Genomic DNA, 22,569 nt, shown 5'->3' with positions numbered 1-22,569 from the left:
CATGCAAATGAAAGCTAAGTTGAACTTGAGCTTTAAGAACAAATATTATATAGCCCTGTAAAGAAGGCAAGTGAGTCCCCACAAGTCTGAAGGTCCAAACCCATGTGGAAGCTTGGTTCTGGGTACCAGCACTCAGTTTTGTGAGGCAGGGTCAAAGGTATACAGGGGCAAATGAGACAAGATTGAAAAGGCAGATGGCGACCAGTCATATATGAAGTGGCTTGGAATTAGGTGGGCTAAGGAGTGTGAGGACTGTAAAGCAGAAAGGTGCATGTTCAGATTTTAGGAAATTCCCCAGTCACATTATGGAAGTTAGGGAAAGTAGATTGAGAATCAAGATGCTGAGTGCGATGGGGCATGCTGTAATCCCAGCGACTCTGGAGACCACAGCAGGGGGATCTAGAGTTCCAGGCCTCAGCCTCAGCCATGTGGCCAGACCCCCTAAGCAACTTAGACCCTGTATTAAATTTTAAAATAAAAAGGGTAGGGTGGGGGCTGGGGATGTAACAGTGTTAAAGCACCCTTGAGTTCAATCCTCAGTGTCCACCCCCAGCCCCCCAAAAAAATCAAGGCAAGGATGCTGCTTAGAATTAATATGTGATTTTATTTCAGGGTAAGAGCAAATGGAAAAGCAGTTTCAAGAAATTTAGAAAATGAAATAAAGCTTGGTAGCCAGATGCAAAATATAAAAGACTGAATCCCAGGATTACACCTTAGACAGCCTTGATAGTGGTGTCATGTATCAACAGAAAATTCTACAGGAAGGAAGTTGTTGAGGGATGGATCCAGATTGACTCACATCCAGTTGCCAAACATCAAGCAGCAGATCTGGTGTCAAGATCAAGATGTAGAATAATGATCGTAATTTGGAAGTCACTGTCACAAGTAGTGATCACTGGAGTCTGAAAACATCTAAACTTGAAGAGCAAGGAGGGTGTAGTGGAACTGCACAGAACATGATAGTGTGGTGAGAGATGGTATAGGTGACACAAAGGATTAGAAAGCTACAAAATAATGAAGAGTAAGCAGGAGGTGGGGAGAAAATGACAAAAGAAAGGTGTCACATGAACTAATGGCATAAAATATTTTGATTGGGGTGTGATAAATAGTGTATATAAGACAAGGTGAGAAAAAATGTACATTGGGTTTGGCAACTAAAGGTTAGTAGTGTTTTCAGCCAGGCGAGTGTTTTAACATACTTTAGGGTAAATTTCAAATAGAAACTATTAATATGAATAACAAAACAAAGTAGTTCTCAAGCTAGGGGCGATGAGCAATCAATGATATCTATACCTAAACCAGAGCAGGCCCTTAATGTTTATTGTTGAAGTGTATGCACTATAGAATAACTCAATATTATGTTAACTGGAAAATAATGTTTAAAAAGTGGGATAGGGTAGGTGAGGTAGTATAGATAGTAAAAAAAATATACTAGGTAAGAAAAAATGTACAACAGGGCGAATGCTCACTTTAATCATAAATTCAAAATTAACTTTTCATGTTAATATAGAAAGTTCCATGTGAACTGATAGGTATTACACATTTTTTTAATGTTTAACATGATTGAAAATTATTATTAAACAGTGAACAGGAGTAGGTTGAAATTCTCACCATAAATATAATCATCACTATTCTTAAAAATTATTTTTAGTTGTCTATGGACCTTTATTTCATTTATTTATTTGTATGTGGTGCTGAGAATTGAACCCAGTGCCTCACACATGCTAGGAAAACATTCTGCCACTGAGCTACAACCCCAGCCCGCATCATCACTATTTTTATTCACAATAAACTCAAACCTAAGCTTCCTGAAAAGCTCTAATATCAAAATAGGGATGACTAAGAACTTGACAGCTACTCCTTAAAGTACTAGCTTCATATAAAGTGATTAAGAAATAGCTTCCCCTTGTTTGTGTTTTCAACAGAGCTTATTTTTATTTTATTTTATTAAGAAATGTAGATAATTAGAGATCGATAAATGCAATGGTATCAAGAAAAGAGCACTTCAAAACTTTTTCACTTTTATTTAAGGTTTTGACAATGAAGAGTTCATAAAATGTCATTATATTTGCTATATAATAATCATCAAATTCCAAGTAGGAGTCATATGCCATAGTATAGTATCCATTGTAATATGTAAAATGATTCTTTATTCTTACTATTAATAAGATTTGGTTAAAATACCAAACATCCTTGCAGTAAAACTGACAATATAAAGTAAGTAGCTTATAAGATTTCAAACTATCTCCTGAAAGAAATGAGAATGTTTCCCTTTGTCAGATACACTCTGAATAGTTTAAGTGTCACAAAGGAACATCATGTGACTAGAAAAGTACAGCGCACGATACAGACTTCCTCCACATTAAACTGACAACCACTAAAAAAGACAATGACTTATGATACATAAGAAAACAGAACAGCTTTTCAGAAGGAATGACATGAGAAGGTATTTCTTATGAACAAACCTCTTTTTGAAGTCTTGAAGAGCTCTTTAGAGCACATAATCACAAAACAGATTAAGATCATTTATGTGACATGTTAAAGGATTCTTCTATATTACAATACCCTCCTTAATCTTAAACACAAGTGAAATATAAATACACTTTTAAAACTGTTATTCTATCAAACATTTCTTTGCTACCACACTCGGCTACTAGTGGCATTCGGATGCAAAGGCTTAACTCGTGCTAATCTGGATAAGCCAAGGCGGAGACTCTGATTTGGGGACCTAATGGAAACTCCTGCCATTGGACTGCTGCTGTTGCTGCTACTTCCGGATGCAGCTAAAAGAAAACACAAGATGTAACACAAATCATGTCAGAAATCTCTTAACAAAGATTAATTCTTAAAACAAAACAAAATAAAAAAATAGTTAAGCACTGTTCTGTTTTCCACAGTCTATCAAGCAATAAAATAAACATTCAAAATAATGGCAAGTACTAAATGACAGAAAGAATAGAGTATAGGGAGAGCACCCCTAATGTGAAAATCCAAACTTTGAAAAACTTCAAAATCTGAAACAATCTGGTCCCAAGCACCTCGGATAAGAGAAATTCAATGTATTGCCCATTTTCAACTATCCCCAGAAGGCAAGGTAATGAACCAAAACTGAAACCACCAAAGCTGAAATGAAAAATAATTCGGTTGTAAAGGCATAAAGAAATAGAGACAACTATAATTTCTAAAGTAATGAAAAAAAAAACTCATGTATTTTTAAAGTTTACAATTTTTATAAGTACTACTTGAAAAGAATCTATTTTTCAAGTATTAAACAAGTTTTTAAATGGCAAATAGATCTTCTTTAATTACTAATGAGAGTGAAACTCTTCATTTTTCATTGTTGTATTTCTTGGAAGAACTGGGATTTTTATATCCCTGGTTCATTTTTCCTTTGGGTTCTAGATGGTTTTCTCAAATTGAATAAGACAGGCAACAAATTGGCAACCTAGGGCCAAATCTAGCTTTCAGATACGCTATTTTGGGAAGACTGAGCCAGGAGGATTGAAGAGTTCAAAGCCAGCCTTAGCAATCTAGTGAGGTACTTAGCAACTCAGTGAGACCCTGTCTCTAAATAAAACAAAAAGAGCTGGGGATGTGGCTCAGTGGTTGAGCACCCCTGGGTTCAATCTCAGTACAAAAAAAAAAATAAAAAAATGCTGTTTGGTCTACATGGTTTTTTAAAAGGTCATATTTAAAAATGAGGAGATTTCATATTAAAATCTGAATTTCTGGCTTCTCTTGAAAATATCAGATCTGTATGTACCAACCTATCTCCCTGCATACAAACAATCTGATGGAGCTGAGTAGCTCTGCTTCCTTCAAGAGGGGCAGAAGCTCTCAAGTCCAAGGGGTCCTGTTCACCCATTATCATTTGTCTGCCCTATCACATACTCAATCTGTCAGCACTGTGTGCTTTATGATATTAACTGTTTACCCATCATTTCACTATCTCCTTTTAATTTTTTTGATCATGCTACTTTTTAACTTATATAGTCATACCATTTAAAAAATTTTTCTTCCATTGAGGAATCACTAATTATTTACAGAAAAAAATATATTTAGTATTACTTTTTGAATGATATGGTATCATTATTTCAGTAACTAACTTTCCCACCTTTCCTTCTCTAAAAACTTTAAAGTCCTCATTGAAAATCTTAACCAGAAAGAACTTTAAACATTATATTAGTTCTTCATAATTCTGATAATAAAATGAAGACTCAGGTAAATCAAGTAATCATGTAGCCTCACAGTTGAGCCCTAACTCTGTTTGTTAATACCTAGCCATCATTCAGGAAGAGACCAGCATTTAATTTTGGGCCAATCAAAAAAGATCATTCAAAAGAAGTGAACCTTGAGTAGGTTTGGAAGGACTCCAAAAGGGAGAGGGGACAGAAATATGATAGAGACCTGGGTAGAAGAATACATACAATGTGTTTAAGGATAGAAAATGGACAATTTGACTAAAGTAGACGGTTCATGTAATTGGATGAAAGTGGACACAGGACTGGTTGGGCCGCAGCAATATTTTCGACCTAGATGAAGCTGACGTCCAGTCCAGGGAATTCTTTTTTTTTTTTTGTACTGGGGATTGAACTCAGGGGCACTCAACCACTGAGTCACATCCCCAGCCCTGTTTTGTATTTTACTTAGAGACCGACCAGATCTCACTGGGTTGCTTAGCACCTCACTTTTGCTGAGACTGGCTTTGAAATTGTGATCCTCCTGCCTCAGCCTCCAGAGCCACTGGGATCACAGGCGTTGCACCACCACACCCAGCTAGGTCCAGGAAATTCTTAAAGGATCAGTAAGATTTGGCTGGGTAGCAAAAGAAAACAAAGAGAAGTCAAATTTGTAAGAGCCAGAGGCTGAGTTTCCTAAGGTATTTGTTAAATGCTGGAATTCCCATTTACAAACCCCAAAGCTTTGATAAGAATGCAGAGGTCAGCAGGTACTGAGCACAAAAGACTTTTGTTATCAGAAATATAAATATCAGGAATCTCAAATGTTTACACTTGCTGACCCTATAATTCTACTAGTGGAACTTTTACCCTAAGAAAATAATCAGGGATATGCCAGATTTCTACAATAAGGATGTCTGTGCTTATGGCAAACTTATTTATAACAATGAAAAAAAAAATCATATATGACCTGGATGCCTAATAGATATAAAAATGCAGTAATTAAAAACAATGGTTTTGAAGACTATAGAGTAATATGGGGAAAAGCTCACATATAACATTTAGAACTAGGGAGAAAAGAATCTACCACTGGTAATTTTCTAAACCCCTTGCCCTTGATCGCAAATATACCATACCTGGTGGGACCCACTTCGGTCTCTTGACTTCAGCTGAAGGACTGTGTATTTGCAATGGTTTCCTAGTGACCTCCAAAGAATGATAAGCCTCCTCGGGTGAAGTCTGAGATTCTGATTTGATAGCAGCTGCAGCAGAGTCTACTGAAGTCACTTATTTGAAAAATACACACAAAGAAGCTTGTCATTGGGAAGATAGTTCAAGTCTAGCATGTATGCATAAAAATTATAAGTTTCATAACCATATAAAATTAAAAAGGCAATATCAAATTCGAAAAACAAGTCAAGAAATTTTTACTGAAAGCTTCAAGATTGCCTTCTCTTTTTTTTGGTACGGGGGATTAAACCCAGAGGCACTTTACTACTGAGCCACATCCCCAGCCTTTGCCTTTTTTATTTTGAGATAGTCTAGCTAACTTGCTTAGGGCCTCGCTGAATTGCTGAGACTGAACTCAAACTTGCAATCCTCCTGTTTCAGCTTCCCAAGTTGCTGGGATGCCAGGTGTGAGCCACCACACCTGGTTAGGACTGCCATCTTCTATGAAAATTTTTATGCCAGGCAATGTGGTCTCACACACACTACCCTTCAGTTTTTACAGCAACTATAATACAGAAAAGGAAACAGAGGTTAAGCAATTTGCCTGTAGTTTGACACCTACTACATGCTGAATTGGGATTAGAAACCAGGTTTGAACCAGAAATTCATTCTTGTAACCATTACACAATAGTGTCTCATCAGTATGTGTCAGGGAGTCAATAGGCTCTAGGATTACAAAAAGTTTATATAACTCATGAATCCTACTCCCAAGGAATTTGTGGTTCTGTCACTGGCCTAGGAAAGACAGGAAAGAGCTGTGTCTAATGCAGTGTGCGAAGGAACATGTCACTCTCTAGAAGAATACCCAGTAGGAAGGGAACTTACAACCTGGTATGTGTTTAGAAGTCACAGGAGGGGGATGAGGCTGGGCTGAACTAAAGGCTAAAGGGTAAAGATGAATTGAGGGAAATTTTCTAGGCAGAGGGAGTACAGCATAATGCAAAGCTGTAAAGTATAACAAGTTCCAGGACCAGTACTGGTTCAGTATGTCTGGAGCAGGAATCTTAAGAATAGGAAAGGTGAGAGACACAATCAGGGTACAATCACTTATGAAGAGCTTTACAAGCCATATAAAGGAGTCTGGTCCACAATCATGTATTAAATTTTCTGAGGAGTAACTTGCATTTTGAAAGCATCTTCCTGGTGGTAATGTAAGGCAAATAGACCACTCAGAAAGCTATTATGGTAATCCAGGAGAGGTGATGAGAGCCTGAGCTAAGGTGGAGAAGGGAGGGGATAGTAGCAATTAAACATGTTTTAGTAATTAGATGTGGGGAGGTGGTGATGGAGATGAAGAATAATCTATAACTTGCAAGTTCCTCTCATGGGGAACAGCTTTGAGGCCATTGTTTACTTTGAGAATGAATGTAAGAATGGGAGCAGGTTTGTGTTCTTTTTGCTGGGGTGGGAGGTGAGGGAGGAGGACAAAAAGAGAGGTAGAACAGAATCTCACTTTGAGACAATGCTTGCTTTAAGATACCTAAGGGGTTTCTAAATGTATACAAATATGAACACATTCACTACATACTCTTCCCAATGTTACATCCATAACCCCTGACTGTCCAGCATAAGTTTCTATGGTAGAAATTTTCTATATTTTGTGTTATCAGAGATGGTAATTGCTAGCCACATACTATTTTTGAATACTTGAAATGTGGCTAGCAAAACTGAGAAACTGGCTTTCAAATGTTATTTAATTTTAATTAACTTAAATATAATATAACCCTACATGTAGCTAGTGGCTAACTTATGTTAGACAAAGGTGCCAAAAACATGTATTGGAGAAAAGATAGCATCTTCAACAAATGGTGCTAGAAATCCATATGCAATAAAATGAAATTAAACCCCTACTCTCACCATGCACAAAACTCAACTCAAAGTGGATCAAGGAGTTAGGAATTAAACCAGAGACTCTGCGTCTAATAGAAGAAAAAGTAGGCCCTAATCTTCATCATGTGGGATTAGGTTCCAACTTCCTTAATAAGACTCCTATAGCACAAGAATTAAAACCAAGAATCAATAAATGGGATGGAATCAAATTTTCTAAAAAGCTTTTTCTCAGCAAAAGAAACAATATGAGGTGAACAGACAGCCTACATCCTGGGAGCAAATTTTTACCCCTCACATATCAGTAGAGCACTAATCTCTAGCATATATAAAGAACTCAAAAAGCTAAGCACCAAAAAACCAAATAACCCAATCTACCAATGGGCCAAGGACCTGAACAGGCACTTCTCAGAAGAGAATATATGAATATGTTCAAATATATGAAAAAATGTTCATCATCTCTAGCAATTAGAGAAATGCAAATCAAAATACTCTAAGATATCATCTCACTCCAGTCAGAATGGCAGCTATTATGAAGACAAACAACAATAAGTGTTGGCGAGGATGTGGGGAGAAAGGCACACTCATACATTGCTGGTGGGACTGCAAATTGGTGCAGCCATTATGGAAAGCAGTATGGAAATCTGGGAATGGAACCACCATATGACCTAGCTATCCCTCTCCTTGGTCTATACGCAAAAGACTTAAAAACAGCATACTACAGGACACAGCCACATCAATGTTTATAGCAGCACAATTCACAATAGCTAAACTGTGGAACCAACCTAGATGCCCTTCAATAGGTAATTGGATAAAAAAAAAAATGTGGCATATATACAAAATGGAATTTTACTCAGCAATAAAAGAGAATAAAATCATGGCATTTGCAGTAAATGGATGGCATTGGAGAAGATAATGCTAAGTGAAGTTAGCCAATCCCCAAAAAACAAATGCCCAATGTTTTCTCTGATATAAGGAGGCTGACTCATAGTGGGGTAGGGAGGGGGAGCATGGGAAGAATATATGAATTCTAGATAGGGCAGAGGGGTGGGAGGGAAAAGGAGGGGGCAGGGGATTAGCAAGGATGGTGGAATTCGATAGACATCATTATCCAAAGTACATGTATGAAGACACAAATTGGTGTCAACATACTTTATATAAAACCAGAGATATGAAAAATTATGCTGTATATGTCATAAGAATTGTAATGCATTCCGCTGTCATTCATTTTTTTAAAAAATCAATAAAAATTTCTAAAAATTAAGCAATGCATTAATAGGACTAGAAATATAATCCACTTTTCTCATTCTTACTTAACAAATACAATTTATTTTCAACATTATATACTAATGTCTCTTGCAAAGTAACTTGCTACAAGATATACAGAAAAGACTTTAAATGGTAAATCCCAAGGAAAACTGAAATTTTAGTTTTTAGTGTGGGTTGGTGAAAAAGCACAAATACCTAATCATTTTTTCTTACTATAGCTAGTAGTACACAAAATAATGGCCCCTCAAAGATGACTATATTCTAAGTTCCAGAACTGTGAATATGCTACCTTATGTACACATGTGATTAAGTTAGGACCTGTGGAGGATATTATCTTGAATCTGGACAGTGTAATCACTAAGGTCCTTAAGAGAGTCAACATTAGATTGACATGATGTGAGAAAGTCCAGATGGAACAGAGCTATAAGCCAAAGATCACAGACCCTCCAGAAGCTGGAAAAGGCAAAAGGTATATTCTCCCCTAGAGTTCCACAAACGAACACAGTCCTGCTGACAGCTTGATTCTAGCCCTCTGAGGAACACTTTGGACTTCTGAACTGTAAAATAATTACTGTGTTGTTTGAAGCGAAGTTTGGGGTAATCTGTTATAACAGTATTAGGAAACTAACAGTTTTATCTCTAAAAGCGCCTACATTTAAATTTTAACATGTGGAAACCAGATGAATTTGTCAATTTAAAAAACATTCTAATCTAAAGGTTACTAATTCAAAATAGAACAGAGGGAAGAATATGACTCAACTGGTATTTAATTTTTATTTAATTCTTAGTAAGTACTTAGCACCATGCTATTTAATGTGAGAGCAAATCCTAAAATCTGACCAGTAGAAACTGTAGTTTCAAATAATAAATATACATATGCATACAAAAACTAAGGCAGAAAAGTTGATAGCAATAATAAAACAAATTTACTTAAAGAATGTTATCTTTTACAATAATTATTATAAAATGATGAATTAAAAAACATCCTAACTTTTTTAACAAAAGAAACAGGTATTCCATGTTCAAGTCATCACAAATTCCAAGTTTCACTATAAAAATGGTTTCTAACTAGATTTGTTTTGGGAAAACAAAAATCAAAAGTGCCCTAAACATCCGGACAAAGATCTCTCAAATAGAAGAGTAGGCCAAGCACAAAAGCAAGAAATTAGAACCATTCAAGCTGCCCTGTTTCATTGCCCAGAGAAAATGTGATCTAGGAGATAAGAGTTCAACTTCTGAACTGACAAACTACATTCAAATTCCAGCCCCTCACTTATTAGATGTAAGACTTTCAAAGAGGGGCTGGGGATGTGGCTCAAGCGGTAGCTCGCTCTCCTGGTATGCACGAGGCACTGGGTTCGATCCTCAGCACCACATAAAATAAAATAAAGATGTTGTGTCCACCGAAAACTGAAAAATAAATATTAAAAAATTCTCTCTTAAAAAAAAAAAAAAAAAAAAAGACTTTCAAAGAATATTTAACCTCTGAGCCTCAGTCTTCTCATCATAAGATACAGGTGATGATGGAGTTCACAGCAGGTGGCTGTACTAAAGCATGAAAATACATATTTAGTGCTAGCACAGTTAGGGGGGACTCAGAATCATCATCTGCTTTTTTCCCACCTCCTCTTACGCTGCTTTCTTTTATATTTTAACTAAAAATAAAATATTAAGGTGAGCAAAGGCAATGACAAGAAATTTGCAGCAATCAAACCCAATACATTTCCTTTATAAAATTAAGTATTTGGGACCAAGCTTACCCAAAGTATTACATTTGGATTTAGATTTCTTCTCTTTCTTTTCTACTGGGGATTTTACCTTCACTTCTTTCTTTTTAATTTCTTTAACTTTACTTTTTCTCATAGTAAAGTCTTCATCATTATCTTCACTCTCATCAAAATCAGAATCCTCCTCAGAATCATCACCTAAAACAGAAGATTACATATATAAAATATATAACAAAATTATATATACTTTGTTCTAAAACAATGAAGCTTCTGGTGAATCCACTTTATTTGCAGCTTTTGCATCAGATTCCTGGGCACCGCTGTGCTCTACCATTTCCAGCAGCAGAACACTGCAGTGTTGAAACTGAGAAACAGGCGGCTTGGAATCCTTTTCCCCCAACCCCTTATACATGTTGTCTGACTCAGACAGGTTACTAACTTTACAGTGCTTCAGATTCCTCTTCTTGAAAATGGGGACATTATGCCAATTTTATGAGAACAACTTCTGACATATATCAAACACAACTGTTATCTATTACCATTATCACTATAAATTTCCATCAGTAATTTTTACTTCAGATTTTACTAGTTTAACTCACTAACTTTTTGTTTGTTTGATCCTAGGGATTGGACCAGGAGATGAGCCACATTCTCAACCCTTTTTATTATTTATTTGGAGACAGGTTCTTGCTAAGTTACTGAGGCTGCCTCAAACTTACAATCTTCCTGCCTCAGCACGCACCACCATTTCCATCCAATTCTCAATAATTTTTGAAAAGAAGGATAGAGTATAAAAGCTAGTTTTTCAAAATCATGACATTTATGAAAGTAACAACATACCTTCACTTAATTACATATGCTTCAACATTCTGGAATAGAGAAGAGACTATACCACAATAATCTTATTAACCCTCATTTCCCACATGCTCTTTCCTGTACTGCATGAGATAATATAAGCCAGTGATGTAATATGGAAAGTACGGTAGTGGTTCTAGAAAAAAAGCACTGCCTAAACTCTGGTATGTACACTTATCTACTCCATTCTGCATGCTTTTTCATCATTCAGAAATACAATTTTATCCCTTTAGTTGGTCTAAAAGATCCTCATTTTTCAAGGCATGGCTGAAAGATGATCTCTCACCCAAAGCTTTTCCCCAAAATGCCACAATTGCATTTAGCTGTCCTATTTGTTCCTCAAGTTTGCATACCCTAAATATTTAGCACAGTGTTCTGCACACATTAATGGCCTCCAAGAACTTTTACTGAATTTCAGAAGAGTTAATTTTGAAGCAAAGTGTAACTTACCAGTTGCAATGTCTGGCTCAGTGTCATCAGCACTATCACCATCACTGCCTTCCAAAAGCATCTTCCTCTGCTGAGGCACAGCTTTAGATGCTGCTTTTCTTTTCCCTTGAACACCACGAGCATCATCTTCCTCTGTGATCTTGTCCAAATCTTCAGGAGAGGCATAAACATCAATGGAAAACTTTGTTGTAGCTAATATTTCAAGAACAGCAAAGCAGACATGACAACCGTCTTACTTGCTCAGGTTCATCCCTCCCCTGTTCCTAGTAATAGACTACATCGTCCAAGCTGGGTCACTCACAGCACATCAGTACGCTGGCAATAGACTCCAGTTTTAAAGATGAATTCAATAGTCTTTCCCCAAGAATTTTCAAAATGGAACTGAGAAGATACAGTCCCTATCTTCAGTGGTCAATTGCTGAGGACCAAAAGCCATGGGTAGTCATGACACTCCAACAGAGAAGAAAGTGGATATGTAGTAGTTAAGAGGACAAGACTAAAACTTAGAGAAACAAAAGTCAAGAGAGAAGAGAGTCTTTACCATTTAAAGATCTGATTCTAGTCACAGTTTCAGGAATTTAAATAAACGTTAGAAATATAGCATTGCGGATGAAAAAAATGTACCATCAAAAACTTACCTAAATAATCACTGGTTACACTGCAATTAGATATATGAGATTTGTTCATTATTTCTGTTTCGCTGTTGCCATGTTTTTCAATGCCTAAATATTAGGAATAAGAAAAAAATCAGATGCATCTTAATAAACTGATATCTATAGGAAGATTAGTGCTAAAATGTAATAGCATCTAGATACTGATAAATGATCTGAAACCCAAACTAGCACAGTGATTTTACTTGGAGAGGCTAGCATATAGTTAGGAGTTTGGGGTCTGAAATCAAAAAGACTTAGGTTCAAATTCAGGCTCATAAATTGGCTTATCCTTAGACTTAATTTCCTCATCGATAACAGGAAGATAAAAATTGTGTATCATAGGATTAGTATGGGAGATTAGATGTAAATTTATGTTGCACAACACATAGGAAATAATCAATAAATATTAACTATCACTTCTGTGTAGGCAAAGACATGCTTTTACTAACTTTCATTCTCTCTAATCATTACAATAACCTTTAAATGAAACATTTTAAGAGGCTTTTAAGTCATGATAACAGGTACTTTTAAATACCAATGCTAAGAATTGTATCATTCAATGGAAGTGGTACTTATAAGAAACTCCTACTACGCATTCTATAATGTCTTTTAAGAGATAAATTTCATTTTCTCCATTTTAGATATAATACATAACAATTCTCTTTTGAAGTTTTTTGATTTCTAATCCTAAAAATCTCCCTAATCAAACTGCTTTGTTTAAATAAGAGGCAATACTGATTTAAAAAACACTTCACTTATCCCCCTAAATAAAAGAATTTAATCCAAAACAATTTAACCCAAAAAGCATTTTAGGAATTCAAGTGTCTTTTCCATCTCTCTAGAATGTCACTATTACCAGGAAAAAAAAAAAAAAAATCAATGAAGAAAACCCACAGAGAGATTCAGAAGTCATTCTCTTAAATCTATGGAACCTGCAAACCAAATTAGTACCTTTAAACCTTTGGCAGTAATAAAAAATGACCATGATTAGGTCATGTTTAACTATTTTAACACAGAAAAAAAAAATTGGGGTTGGGAGAAAAAAAGGGGTAGACTACTAGAAGTATATAGGTCATTTGATCAAGAAATTAAATTTTCATTGTATATCAAGTTGTAATTGACCTTCCAGGTTCATAGTGTATGTCTCCAATCTTACCTTGGGTTCTAGGCAGAGATGTATACATTTGTATGAAATTGACACTGCTGAATCAAGAAATGAATCTAATTATACCCTCTGTAATTTGTTCTATCTATAGTTCAAAGTATTCAAATTTTATTCTTTCAACTATGAAGGCCCACCCCAAGTAATGATTATTAAAACAATAAGCTTTTAATGATAAATATACAAAAAACAAAGTTACTTTTATTTTGAGACTTCTGTACATCATTGGGGACTGTTGCAAGTTCCTTCACTGACAAAGCTAGAGCCACTTCTAAGCCTCTCTGGAAGAGCTTGTCATCTAAGGTCATCCTGAAATAGACAAGCAAATAAAGTGTTTCTAAAAGTATCAATCTCAACAAAAGAGCAAAGTTTGAGATTTTCTTACATTACTATTTAAGAGCTCCTAACCTAACAAAAATGTTTTTAAGTAATAACCATCATCAATTGACCTTGGAGGATAAGACTTCTAAAATGTTTTATGCGTGCACACACACACACACACACACACATAGAGTTCCTTCAAACCTGTTAGGTTATATATGTTATATTATGTAACAAAGTATAACCATATATATATATATATATATATATATATATATACACACACATACATACATATATATACATATATATATAACATATATATATATATATATATCCTAACAGGTTTGAAGGAACATTGTGTGCCTTTGAACTTACTGTTCCCTATAATTGTAATGTCTCTCTTTAACATAAGCTCTATCCAGGAAGCACCTGCGCAACCTAAGACAGACTTAGTTCCAAGGTCACTTCCACTTAGATAGCTTCCTTGACCTCATCCACACCCCTTTAATAGACATTACAGTTCTTATATTTTAAAAAAAAAAATTGTTTTTACATATGTTCCTCCCAATCTAGACTTAAATAGACACTGCACTACCGAGAATACTAAAAGTACCCTCAAGAGTCTGTAATGGTAATGAGAAAGGTGGGGACAGAAGACATACAACTTATTATCTCATATAAAGCAGTAAGTCTCCTATTCAAGTTGGTCAAAAGTGCTATGAAGCATAAGAGGAAGAAAAATCAGAGATAGATGAGGAAAGATTATAAAAAGAAAGAAGTACTAAAGTTTACCTTGAAGGATTATTATTTTTACAATAAATATTATTGAGACATAATTCACATACCATAAAATTCACACTTGTAAAGTATCCAATTCAGCAGATTTTAGTATAATCAAAGTTGTGAAACCATCATCACTACCTAATTTTAGAATAGTTTCAGAACCTGAAAAAGAAACCCCATATCCACTTATCCCTCCCCAAGTCGCTGGCAACCTCAAATCTACTTTCTATTTCCATGTATTTACCTATTCTAGGCATTTCATATAAATGGAATCATATAATATGTGATATTTTGTGTCTGTTTTCTTTTTCATTCATAATAATGTTTTCAAGGTTCATTCATGTTGCAGCATATATCAATAGTTTATTTATTTTTATGGCCAAATAACACATTGTCTAGATATATCCTATTTCTCCACTAAGTAATTGATAGTCATTTGGATTGCTTCCATTTATTGGCTATTACGAATAATAGTGTTATTTAGAGGGTATGAAGTAGTATCATACTATGGTTTTCATTTGTATTTCCCAGACAGTTAATGATGTTAAGCATCTTTTTATGTGTTTATTGGTTATTTGTGTATCTTCCTTAGAGAAATGCTTATTCAAATTTTTTGCACATTTTAATTGGGTTACTGGCTTTTTTACTGTTGAGTTTGAGTTCTTAATGTACTTTGGATGCAAGTGTCTCTAAGTTATACATTTGCAAATATTCTCTCCCATCTATGGGCTATTGTTTCACTATGTTTAATATACGAGAAACTCAAAAACAAAGAATGAAAAATGTAGATCATGACATGGGATAGAGAAACTTCTAGCAGTAAAATATCCCAAGTGCCTCTTTGCCCCATCTCCTCCCCATATGACAAGTTTTGGGTCTCTCAGAACTTCTTTCCATCACTCTCCCTTCCCTCTTGATACCAATTAATAGAATTCCAGATTTAGTCTGGGAATTACAGGATCTTCACTGTTGGACAAGTCACAGGAAAGGAAAAGTATCATTTATCTGCAGAAAAATACATGGTTTAAAAATTTTTCAACTTTTTATAAAAGTGTAACTTTTTAAAAAGTAGTCTTGTAAGATTTGAGGACTGCAGACGCAGGCACAGGTCCATAATTATTATTGTCTCAATATTTAATGGGACACATGTTTATGAATTCCTTTTTAAAATAAGAAGAGAGTTTAATAGTCTTTAATGTCCCTATCCTCCGACAGTCACTAAACAAGATCTATAACTCTGCTCAAATTCTAATTAAAACTGAGAATTTGAAACTGTGTCTCTTAAATAAACACACCTAATGTCATATATTTACTGTCTTACCTCTCACCTTTTTTTAGGGGTCTTGTCTTGTGGTTGAATGTCTTCTTTCTGGGGATTCTTCATAGGTTTTGGTTTATCTTGTTTTGACTCATTTGATGTTGTTCTGGATTTCTTGTTTAAAGGTATAGTTGCAGAAACAAAATCATCTATTTATGTGTAAATGAAAAAGAAAAGAAATAAAATTATTTTTTAGTTGGAATTCAAGTTTTATAGGTAAGCAAGTTATTTAATTTCTATAGTTTAAAAATCTTCATTGGTGGGGCTAGGGTTGTGGCTCAGTGGTAGAACACTCACCTAGCACATGCAAGGCCTTGGGTTCGATCCTCAACACCACATAAAAATAAAGGTATAAAAATTAAAAAAAAAATCTTCATTGGTATTGTTTGTCTTTATTCTCACCCAACTCCTATTGTTTAGGTGGCCTTTATTTTTTAAAATATTAATCTATAAAAAACAGTTCACTAAAGAATAAATAAATTGCAAAGGGTTTCAAGGAAAAAATGATTAATTAAAAACCTGTAAGACCATTAGAAAAACCGTAAATTTTTATCACATTGAAAAGTGGAAATGTACTTTTATGTCATACTAAGGATTGAACCCAGGTCGTTGCACATGATAGGAAAGAAGTCTACCACAATGCTAAATTATATCCTCAGGCTTTTTTATTTAATTTTGAGACAAGGACTCACTAAGTTGTCCAGGCTGGACTCAAACTTGTGATTCCCCCGCCTCAGTTTTCCAAGTAGCTGGGATTATTAATGATTTTTAATGAAACTTCACAAGGTAGGCAAATACTTTTCCAAAGGCACATTACCTATTCCTAGTACATTAACCAAGCTAAGGAAAGTAAGAAGTATCACAAGGGAAGAGAATTTTTCTAGAAGTAGCAGTTTTTTGTTTTGTTTAGTTTTCTTTCCATTACCATAATAAGCTTCCTATGAGCCTACCAAAGAAACTTCTTAATTCCTACAAAAGGAATGTTCTTTTCCAATCCAATATTGTTTCTCACAGATTTTTCTGTCCAGTCACACCTCACAACTGTTGTTCTTCTCTTGACACTTATAAAACTGCTACTGTGGCTTTTAAACACATGTATGTATACCTTCAGGGTCCATGCAGTCTTAATCACATACTTTAGCAATTATTAACATATGCTGTCTTGTTTATGCTTCCCTACATAGGAATACAGTAATTTACAACTTTCGGCACCTCCACCTCACCCAGTATGCAGAACACGACTGGCAATTTATAAATATCTGCTGACCAATGACTGTAACAAAAATCTCAAAGTTATATTCTATACTATTTTTTTCTCAAGTTGTAAGCACTGAAGGCTATGCCCAAAGCCAAAGAGTTCCCATCAAACCTTGGAATTACTAAAATATTTACAGAAAACTTGGATGGTTTGGGAAAGAAATATAAAATCTAATTCTAGACTGGGGATACAGCTCAGTAGTATAGCACCTACCTGGCATCTGTGAGGTCCTGTGTTTGAGACCAAGCACCGTGAAAAGAAAAAGAGGGGCAAAGCCTACTTCAAAGTATACTATACTCTAATGTTTCTCAAACTTTTGAATCAAAGTTCTCTTAAGGCAGACAAGTAAACATATAATAAATACAGCAGAGTTCAAGCCTAACCTTTCTTAATGGCCTTATTTTTTTTCAGACCTACCTCATAATACAATTGGGGAATATTTAATATTTGAGCTATATGTATTATATAATACTGATGAAATAAATGTCCAAATCTTTTAAGCAAAAATAAGAAATTCTACTTACCATCACTATCAGAGTCCTCAAACTGTGAGTAATTGACTGGCTTCTTATGTCTATGGCCAAGACAGAAATTTTTCATTAATACAAATATTAATTTCTTACCTTCACTCACAAAGGCTATTAATAGTCTTGAATAAAGGAAACTGTGTTTATATTTTTTTTGAAATACTTAAAAATCTAAAACATGATTTGCACTTTAAAGTAGGGACTTAGCTGATACAGTTAAAACTATACCTGATATAGAAAAGAAATTAATCTACATAGCTCACAAAATAAAGACAATCTATGTAATTAACAGTTCAATTTATATACTGTTTAGTTGTTACTGGGCATTTATAAATTCCTTTTGTAGATGTTTTATTGTTTTTCATGTGCATTACATCTTCCTTATTACACTATAAACAACACCAAAAGTCATTCTTTATAAAATATCTTATAATATTTTTTATGCAAGGGGCTCTTAAAAAAATGGTGACTTTGTTCCTGTGATCTGAAATAAATCTTTATACTACTCCAGAAAGCATTAGAAGAAAATTATATTCAAAGTGGAAAAAAGTGGCCGTTGGGTCGGTGGGGACACACGCGGCCTCAACATGCGTATCGAGAAGTGTTATTTCTGTTCAGGGCCCATCTACCCCGGCCACGGCATGATGTTCGTCCGCAATGATTGCAAGGTATTCAGATTCTGTAAATCCAAATGTCATAAGAACTTTAAAAAGAAGCGTAATCCTCGCAAGGTCAGGTGGACTAAAGCATTCCGGAAAGCAGCTGGCAAAGAGCTTACAGTGGATAACTCATTTGAATTTGAAAAACGTAGAAATGAACCTGTCAAATACCAGCGAGAACTATGGAATAAAACTATTGATGCAATGAAGAGAGTTGAAGAGATCAAACAGAAACGCCAAGCTAAATTTATAATGAACAGATTGAAGAAAAATAAAGAGCTACAGAAAGTTCAGGACATTAAAGAAGTCAAGCAAAACATCCATCTTATCCGAGCCCCTCTTGCAGGCAAAGGAAAGCAGCTGGAAGAAAAAATGGTACAGCAGTTACAACAGGATGTGGACATGGAGGATGTTTCTTAAAAATCTTACTCTATAATCATTTCTATGTGTACATTTGAAAATCTCCTTTGGAGACTTAGAATTTAATTCTAAATAATTAATTTTTATATAAGGTCACTGAAGTGAAAGGTGATTACAAATACTGTTCTCCTACATTGCTATCTGCAAAGCATCAGATTATGGATGTTAGATTGCACCTCATTGTAATGTCTTCATTGATAGACATGCTTATGTAAATCATGAAAATTCTGTTTATAAATGCACAAGTGGATTGTGGACAGAATGGTCATGCCTTTTGGATAATGGCACTAGGCAGCATTTATGTAATAAATAATTACAAAAATTCATGGCCAGTGATAGGTAAAATCAAATTTTCTTTGCAGTAAAATGTTCCCTTTATTATGTTATAGAAGGGAGGATACAACAAGGAACTAACAATTTGTATGGCAATCTCAAAATCTTTAATTTTTATTTTAGTATTTTCTGTTTTGATTTATTAGCCTAAAGGAGCATAATGGCCAAATACCATGAAGCCTAGTTATGCTAAGCTGTTTTGACCTGGTTTACCTGTTCTTGGCAGGTAGTTGTGAGTGTTTGTGAGGAGAGCTGACTAATCTTTACTTGAAATGGCACTATATTATTTCTGCTTTAGAGAATACTCAGTTCTAATTTGTGATTCCTGTTAGAGCAAGCTCCCTTCCTTCTCCCCCTGATGTAGAAGCAAGGAAATCCTAGTGTCTTAAAATTTGTTGCGGAGTTTTCTTTCTTTTTAAAAACAGGTTCTTAATTGTTATGGAATATAGAATTTATGGGTATAACATCTGCCCATTATTTGTACATAAAATAAAAACATTTTTAGTGTGTGCCTATATATTATTTAAAGATACTAAAAAAAGTATGAGGTATTTTTACTTGGAAGAAAATAACTTTCTTTACACATGCTACTGTATTAGGAAATATAGTTAATTAAAGAGAAATATATGCTTAAAAAAAAAAAAAGTGGAAAAAAGTTACTTCCTTCTTTCCTCCTCTTTGTACTAACTGAAATGTCTCCAAATCTTTGTCTTCTGCCAAATGCCCAAGTGTGGAAATCTAGTTAACCAATTGGTTTTCTTTAAAATAAAAAGAGTTCAATAAAAAAAGGTTAGTTCATCTTATAATCTTACAAGTGGTATTCCTTGAGAAAACCAACATTCTTCAGTATGTAAAGTACTTTATGTATACTTCCCATATCCTCACATATAATATTAAAAAGAAGAATACTTTTGTTACTCTCCTTCAGAGTTAAAGAATTTGAGAGCTGATAAAATTATGGAAAGCTCTTTAGAAATTCTGAGGTTGAAAAATAGTAAAATAAAACCAAAAGACTATTAAAAAGAGAAGTACACCCAAGGGTTGAGCTATAATAAATATGTCTTATTTCAAGCACTTTTTTAAGTGAAACTTGGATTTTGTTTTTCACTGAGTACACAGCAGTTAAGAATGCAATGACTTCTAAAAGTCTGGTGCCACTGCATTGATTTGTGCCAAATCATCACTGTAGTACAAATGACAAAGGAGTGAAAAAAGTAAATAATAATAGTAAATATTATTATCAAAACAGTACTGACCTCATGGACCTCCTGAGAAGGTTTTAGAGACCCTCCAGAGGTTTGCAGACTATCCTTTGAGCTATTCCTAACAAACGGATTACATCTTCACTACTTGGATGTTTAAAATCCATTTCAAATTTAACATGTTGAAAACAGAAATCTTGACTCCCCAGTTCCTTTCCCAATGTTTGCAAGTAGCTAGCAATGAGTGGTGAAAAGCAAGGTAAGATCACAAGTGTTCTTTAAATTACTTTAGGGTTTTCTTTAAACTATCATCAGAGTAGATGAAAAATCAAGTGATGGCAGATAATCTATAGAAAATAAACAAAAGCAAGGGAGCTATTTGGAAAACACCTCAAAAGAAAAGGATCAATGGGACTAACTTTTGACAGGATCCACGAAGGTTGATGTAAAGCTAGGAATTATGGCTATAGGTGTCTCCATCTGTTTGGGAAGGAAGATTCCTTTAGCAGCACAGGGGCACTAAGGTTAACTGCTGACCAGCTATGACCCCAGGGCCCACATGAACATGGGATTGACTTGTAAATGAAGCCCCTAAATAGGATGGACACCATGACAGTTACGAAGAGGACAGACTAAAATCAAATACTCCATTGCCCAAAGTGAAGGAGGAGTTGAACACCTGTTTGGCAAAGAGTGTAGGTCCCCAGTTCTCCTGGTAAACATCAAATGACAATAAATTTGGAGATGCCATCATATCCTCTCTCTCTCTCTGTGTGTGTGTGTGTGTGTGTGTGTGTCATGTTCTCTGCTTAAGTCTCACTTTGCTTTGACTTTACTTTCACTTTACTTTCACTTATAGTAAATTGCTCTTGCATGACTTTTGGTGTCTGACTTTAAATTTTCTTTAGTCAGAACACAAGGGAGTTTGGCATTTTAGCTCCCCTGCTTTCTTGTGACGCTTTCCCCCTGCCTTCCTGATGATTTCCTCATCCCAGTTAATGCAAGATTGTCCATTTAGTAGTTCAGATCAAAAATATTAGTCATTCTTGATTCCCTTTTTCTCTTACTTCCACATCCACTTCTATACCTCTAATATATCTATATCTATCCCAAATTCATCTGATCTATTCCATGTCCCCTAATAACATCCTACTCCAAACCACTACCCAATGATATAATAGAGTGATTTTTCTGCTTCCATTATAGCACCATCCCCCATTCGATCTCCACTAGTGACCTTTATAAAAGCAAAATTAGATTTCTCTCCCATATTTAAACTCTCCCATTGGTTTCCCATTGTACTTAGAATAAAATCCAAATTCCTTTAGATGGCCTAAAACGCCCTCCCTTCTTTGGCCCTACTTATCTGACCTAATCCCCAACAATTCTCCCCACTGCTTGCTAATGCTACAGCTTCAAGCTATCCCTTAATACGTCAAGCTGATGGCCTTGACTCTTTTCCCGCTACCTGGATTGCCCCATATTTTTGCCTGGCTAACTTCTCATAATTCATATCTCCGGACATACATCAGAAAAGTCCATCCTTCCTTCCTTACAGTTAAGGGTTTCCTTTCTACTGTATGACATTGGCATGTTTATTTTTGGGACCCTATACTCACCTTATACTAGAATGTATCCTCCAGTACCTAATACAGTACAGAAATAAATATATTCGATGACTGTACTATATGAATGACTTATCCTAGGCTTATGATGGTATTCAACTGTGATTAAGTTGAGGAATAATTTCTGGTGGTATTAATGGAAAGTAAAGGATCTAGAGTCAAATGACTTAGGGTGAGTATTGTCCTGCGATTTTCTAGCTGAGTGACTCAAGAAAATCGGCTTTTATGTCTAGAAGTTTTAAATCCATAAACAGGAATGCCTTCTCTTTCTATACCAAAGGATTAGCGGTGAACAAACGAAAACGACAAATAAGTACGTGCTCGCTGAAGTGCAAAACGTCGTTTAAATGCAACATACAACAAGATCTTACTTGAATGGAGTCGAGGGTAAAAGAAACGGCAACAGCTGAGAAGCAAAGTAAGGAGTGCGTGAGAGCTAAGAAGCTGGGACACCTCTTAGCGACGGGTGTCTCTCATTGCTGACTGGAATGTTTCCCGGTAACTGTTCATCCCACCCCTCCCACAGTTGTCCTCTGTCTTAAACGCTCTTTTCCCTCAATCCTGCATACAAGTTGCCTACAGTGTCCTTCTGCTCTTTATCCCCACTACTGCCGTATCCAACGAACTACTTACCTAACAGGCCGCACCATGTTCGCGGTTAAGGCTGGAAAATTGCAGCGCTCAAGTTTCAGCTGGTAGCAGTGGCGGTTTCAATTCCCGCCCAAAAACCTGACATCGCGCTCCCCGCCTCCGCTGCCTCCGGGTCCTC

At 35.4% G+C, this 22,569-nt stretch overlaps 2 protein-coding genes across 2 annotated transcripts; one reads left to right on the top strand and one right to left on the bottom strand.

Moving 5' to 3' along the window:
- Positions 1–2,000: 2,000 nt before the first annotated feature.
- Rad51ap1 (RAD51 associated protein 1) lies at positions 2,001–22,561 on the bottom strand. Its single transcript, XM_046446689.2, has 9 exons — positions 22,434–22,561; positions 17,559–17,608; positions 15,787–15,925; positions 13,551–13,660; positions 12,175–12,258; positions 11,537–11,686; positions 10,265–10,429; positions 5,315–5,464; positions 2,001–2,783 (listed from the first exon to the last, which is right to left on the bottom strand). Exons 1-9 carry the CDS (start codon positions 22,448–22,450, stop codon positions 2,638–2,640), a joined length of 1,011 nt encoding a protein of 336 aa, XP_046302645.1. The 5' UTR covers positions 22,451–22,561; the 3' UTR covers positions 2,001–2,637.
- LOC124094090 (probable ribosome biogenesis protein RLP24) lies at positions 18,099–19,490 on the top strand. The gene has a single exon (XM_046446691.2). It carries the CDS (start codon positions 18,149–18,151, stop codon positions 18,638–18,640), a length of 492 nt encoding a protein of 163 aa, XP_046302647.1. The 5' UTR covers positions 18,099–18,148; the 3' UTR covers positions 18,641–19,490.
- Positions 22,562–22,569: the final 8 nt, after the last annotated feature.

The sequence above is a fragment of the Marmota monax genome, unplaced genomic scaffold, assembly GCF_021218885.2.
Source record: "Marmota monax isolate L192 unplaced genomic scaffold, Marmota_monax_Labrador192_F-V1.1 WCK01_AAM20220418_F8-fsc00512, whole genome shotgun sequence".
NCBI lineage: Eukaryota > Metazoa > Chordata > Mammalia > Rodentia > Sciuridae > Marmota > Marmota monax.
The sequence above is the reverse complement of the archived record's forward strand: the minus strand, read 5'-3'. Positions and strand labels throughout refer to the sequence as shown.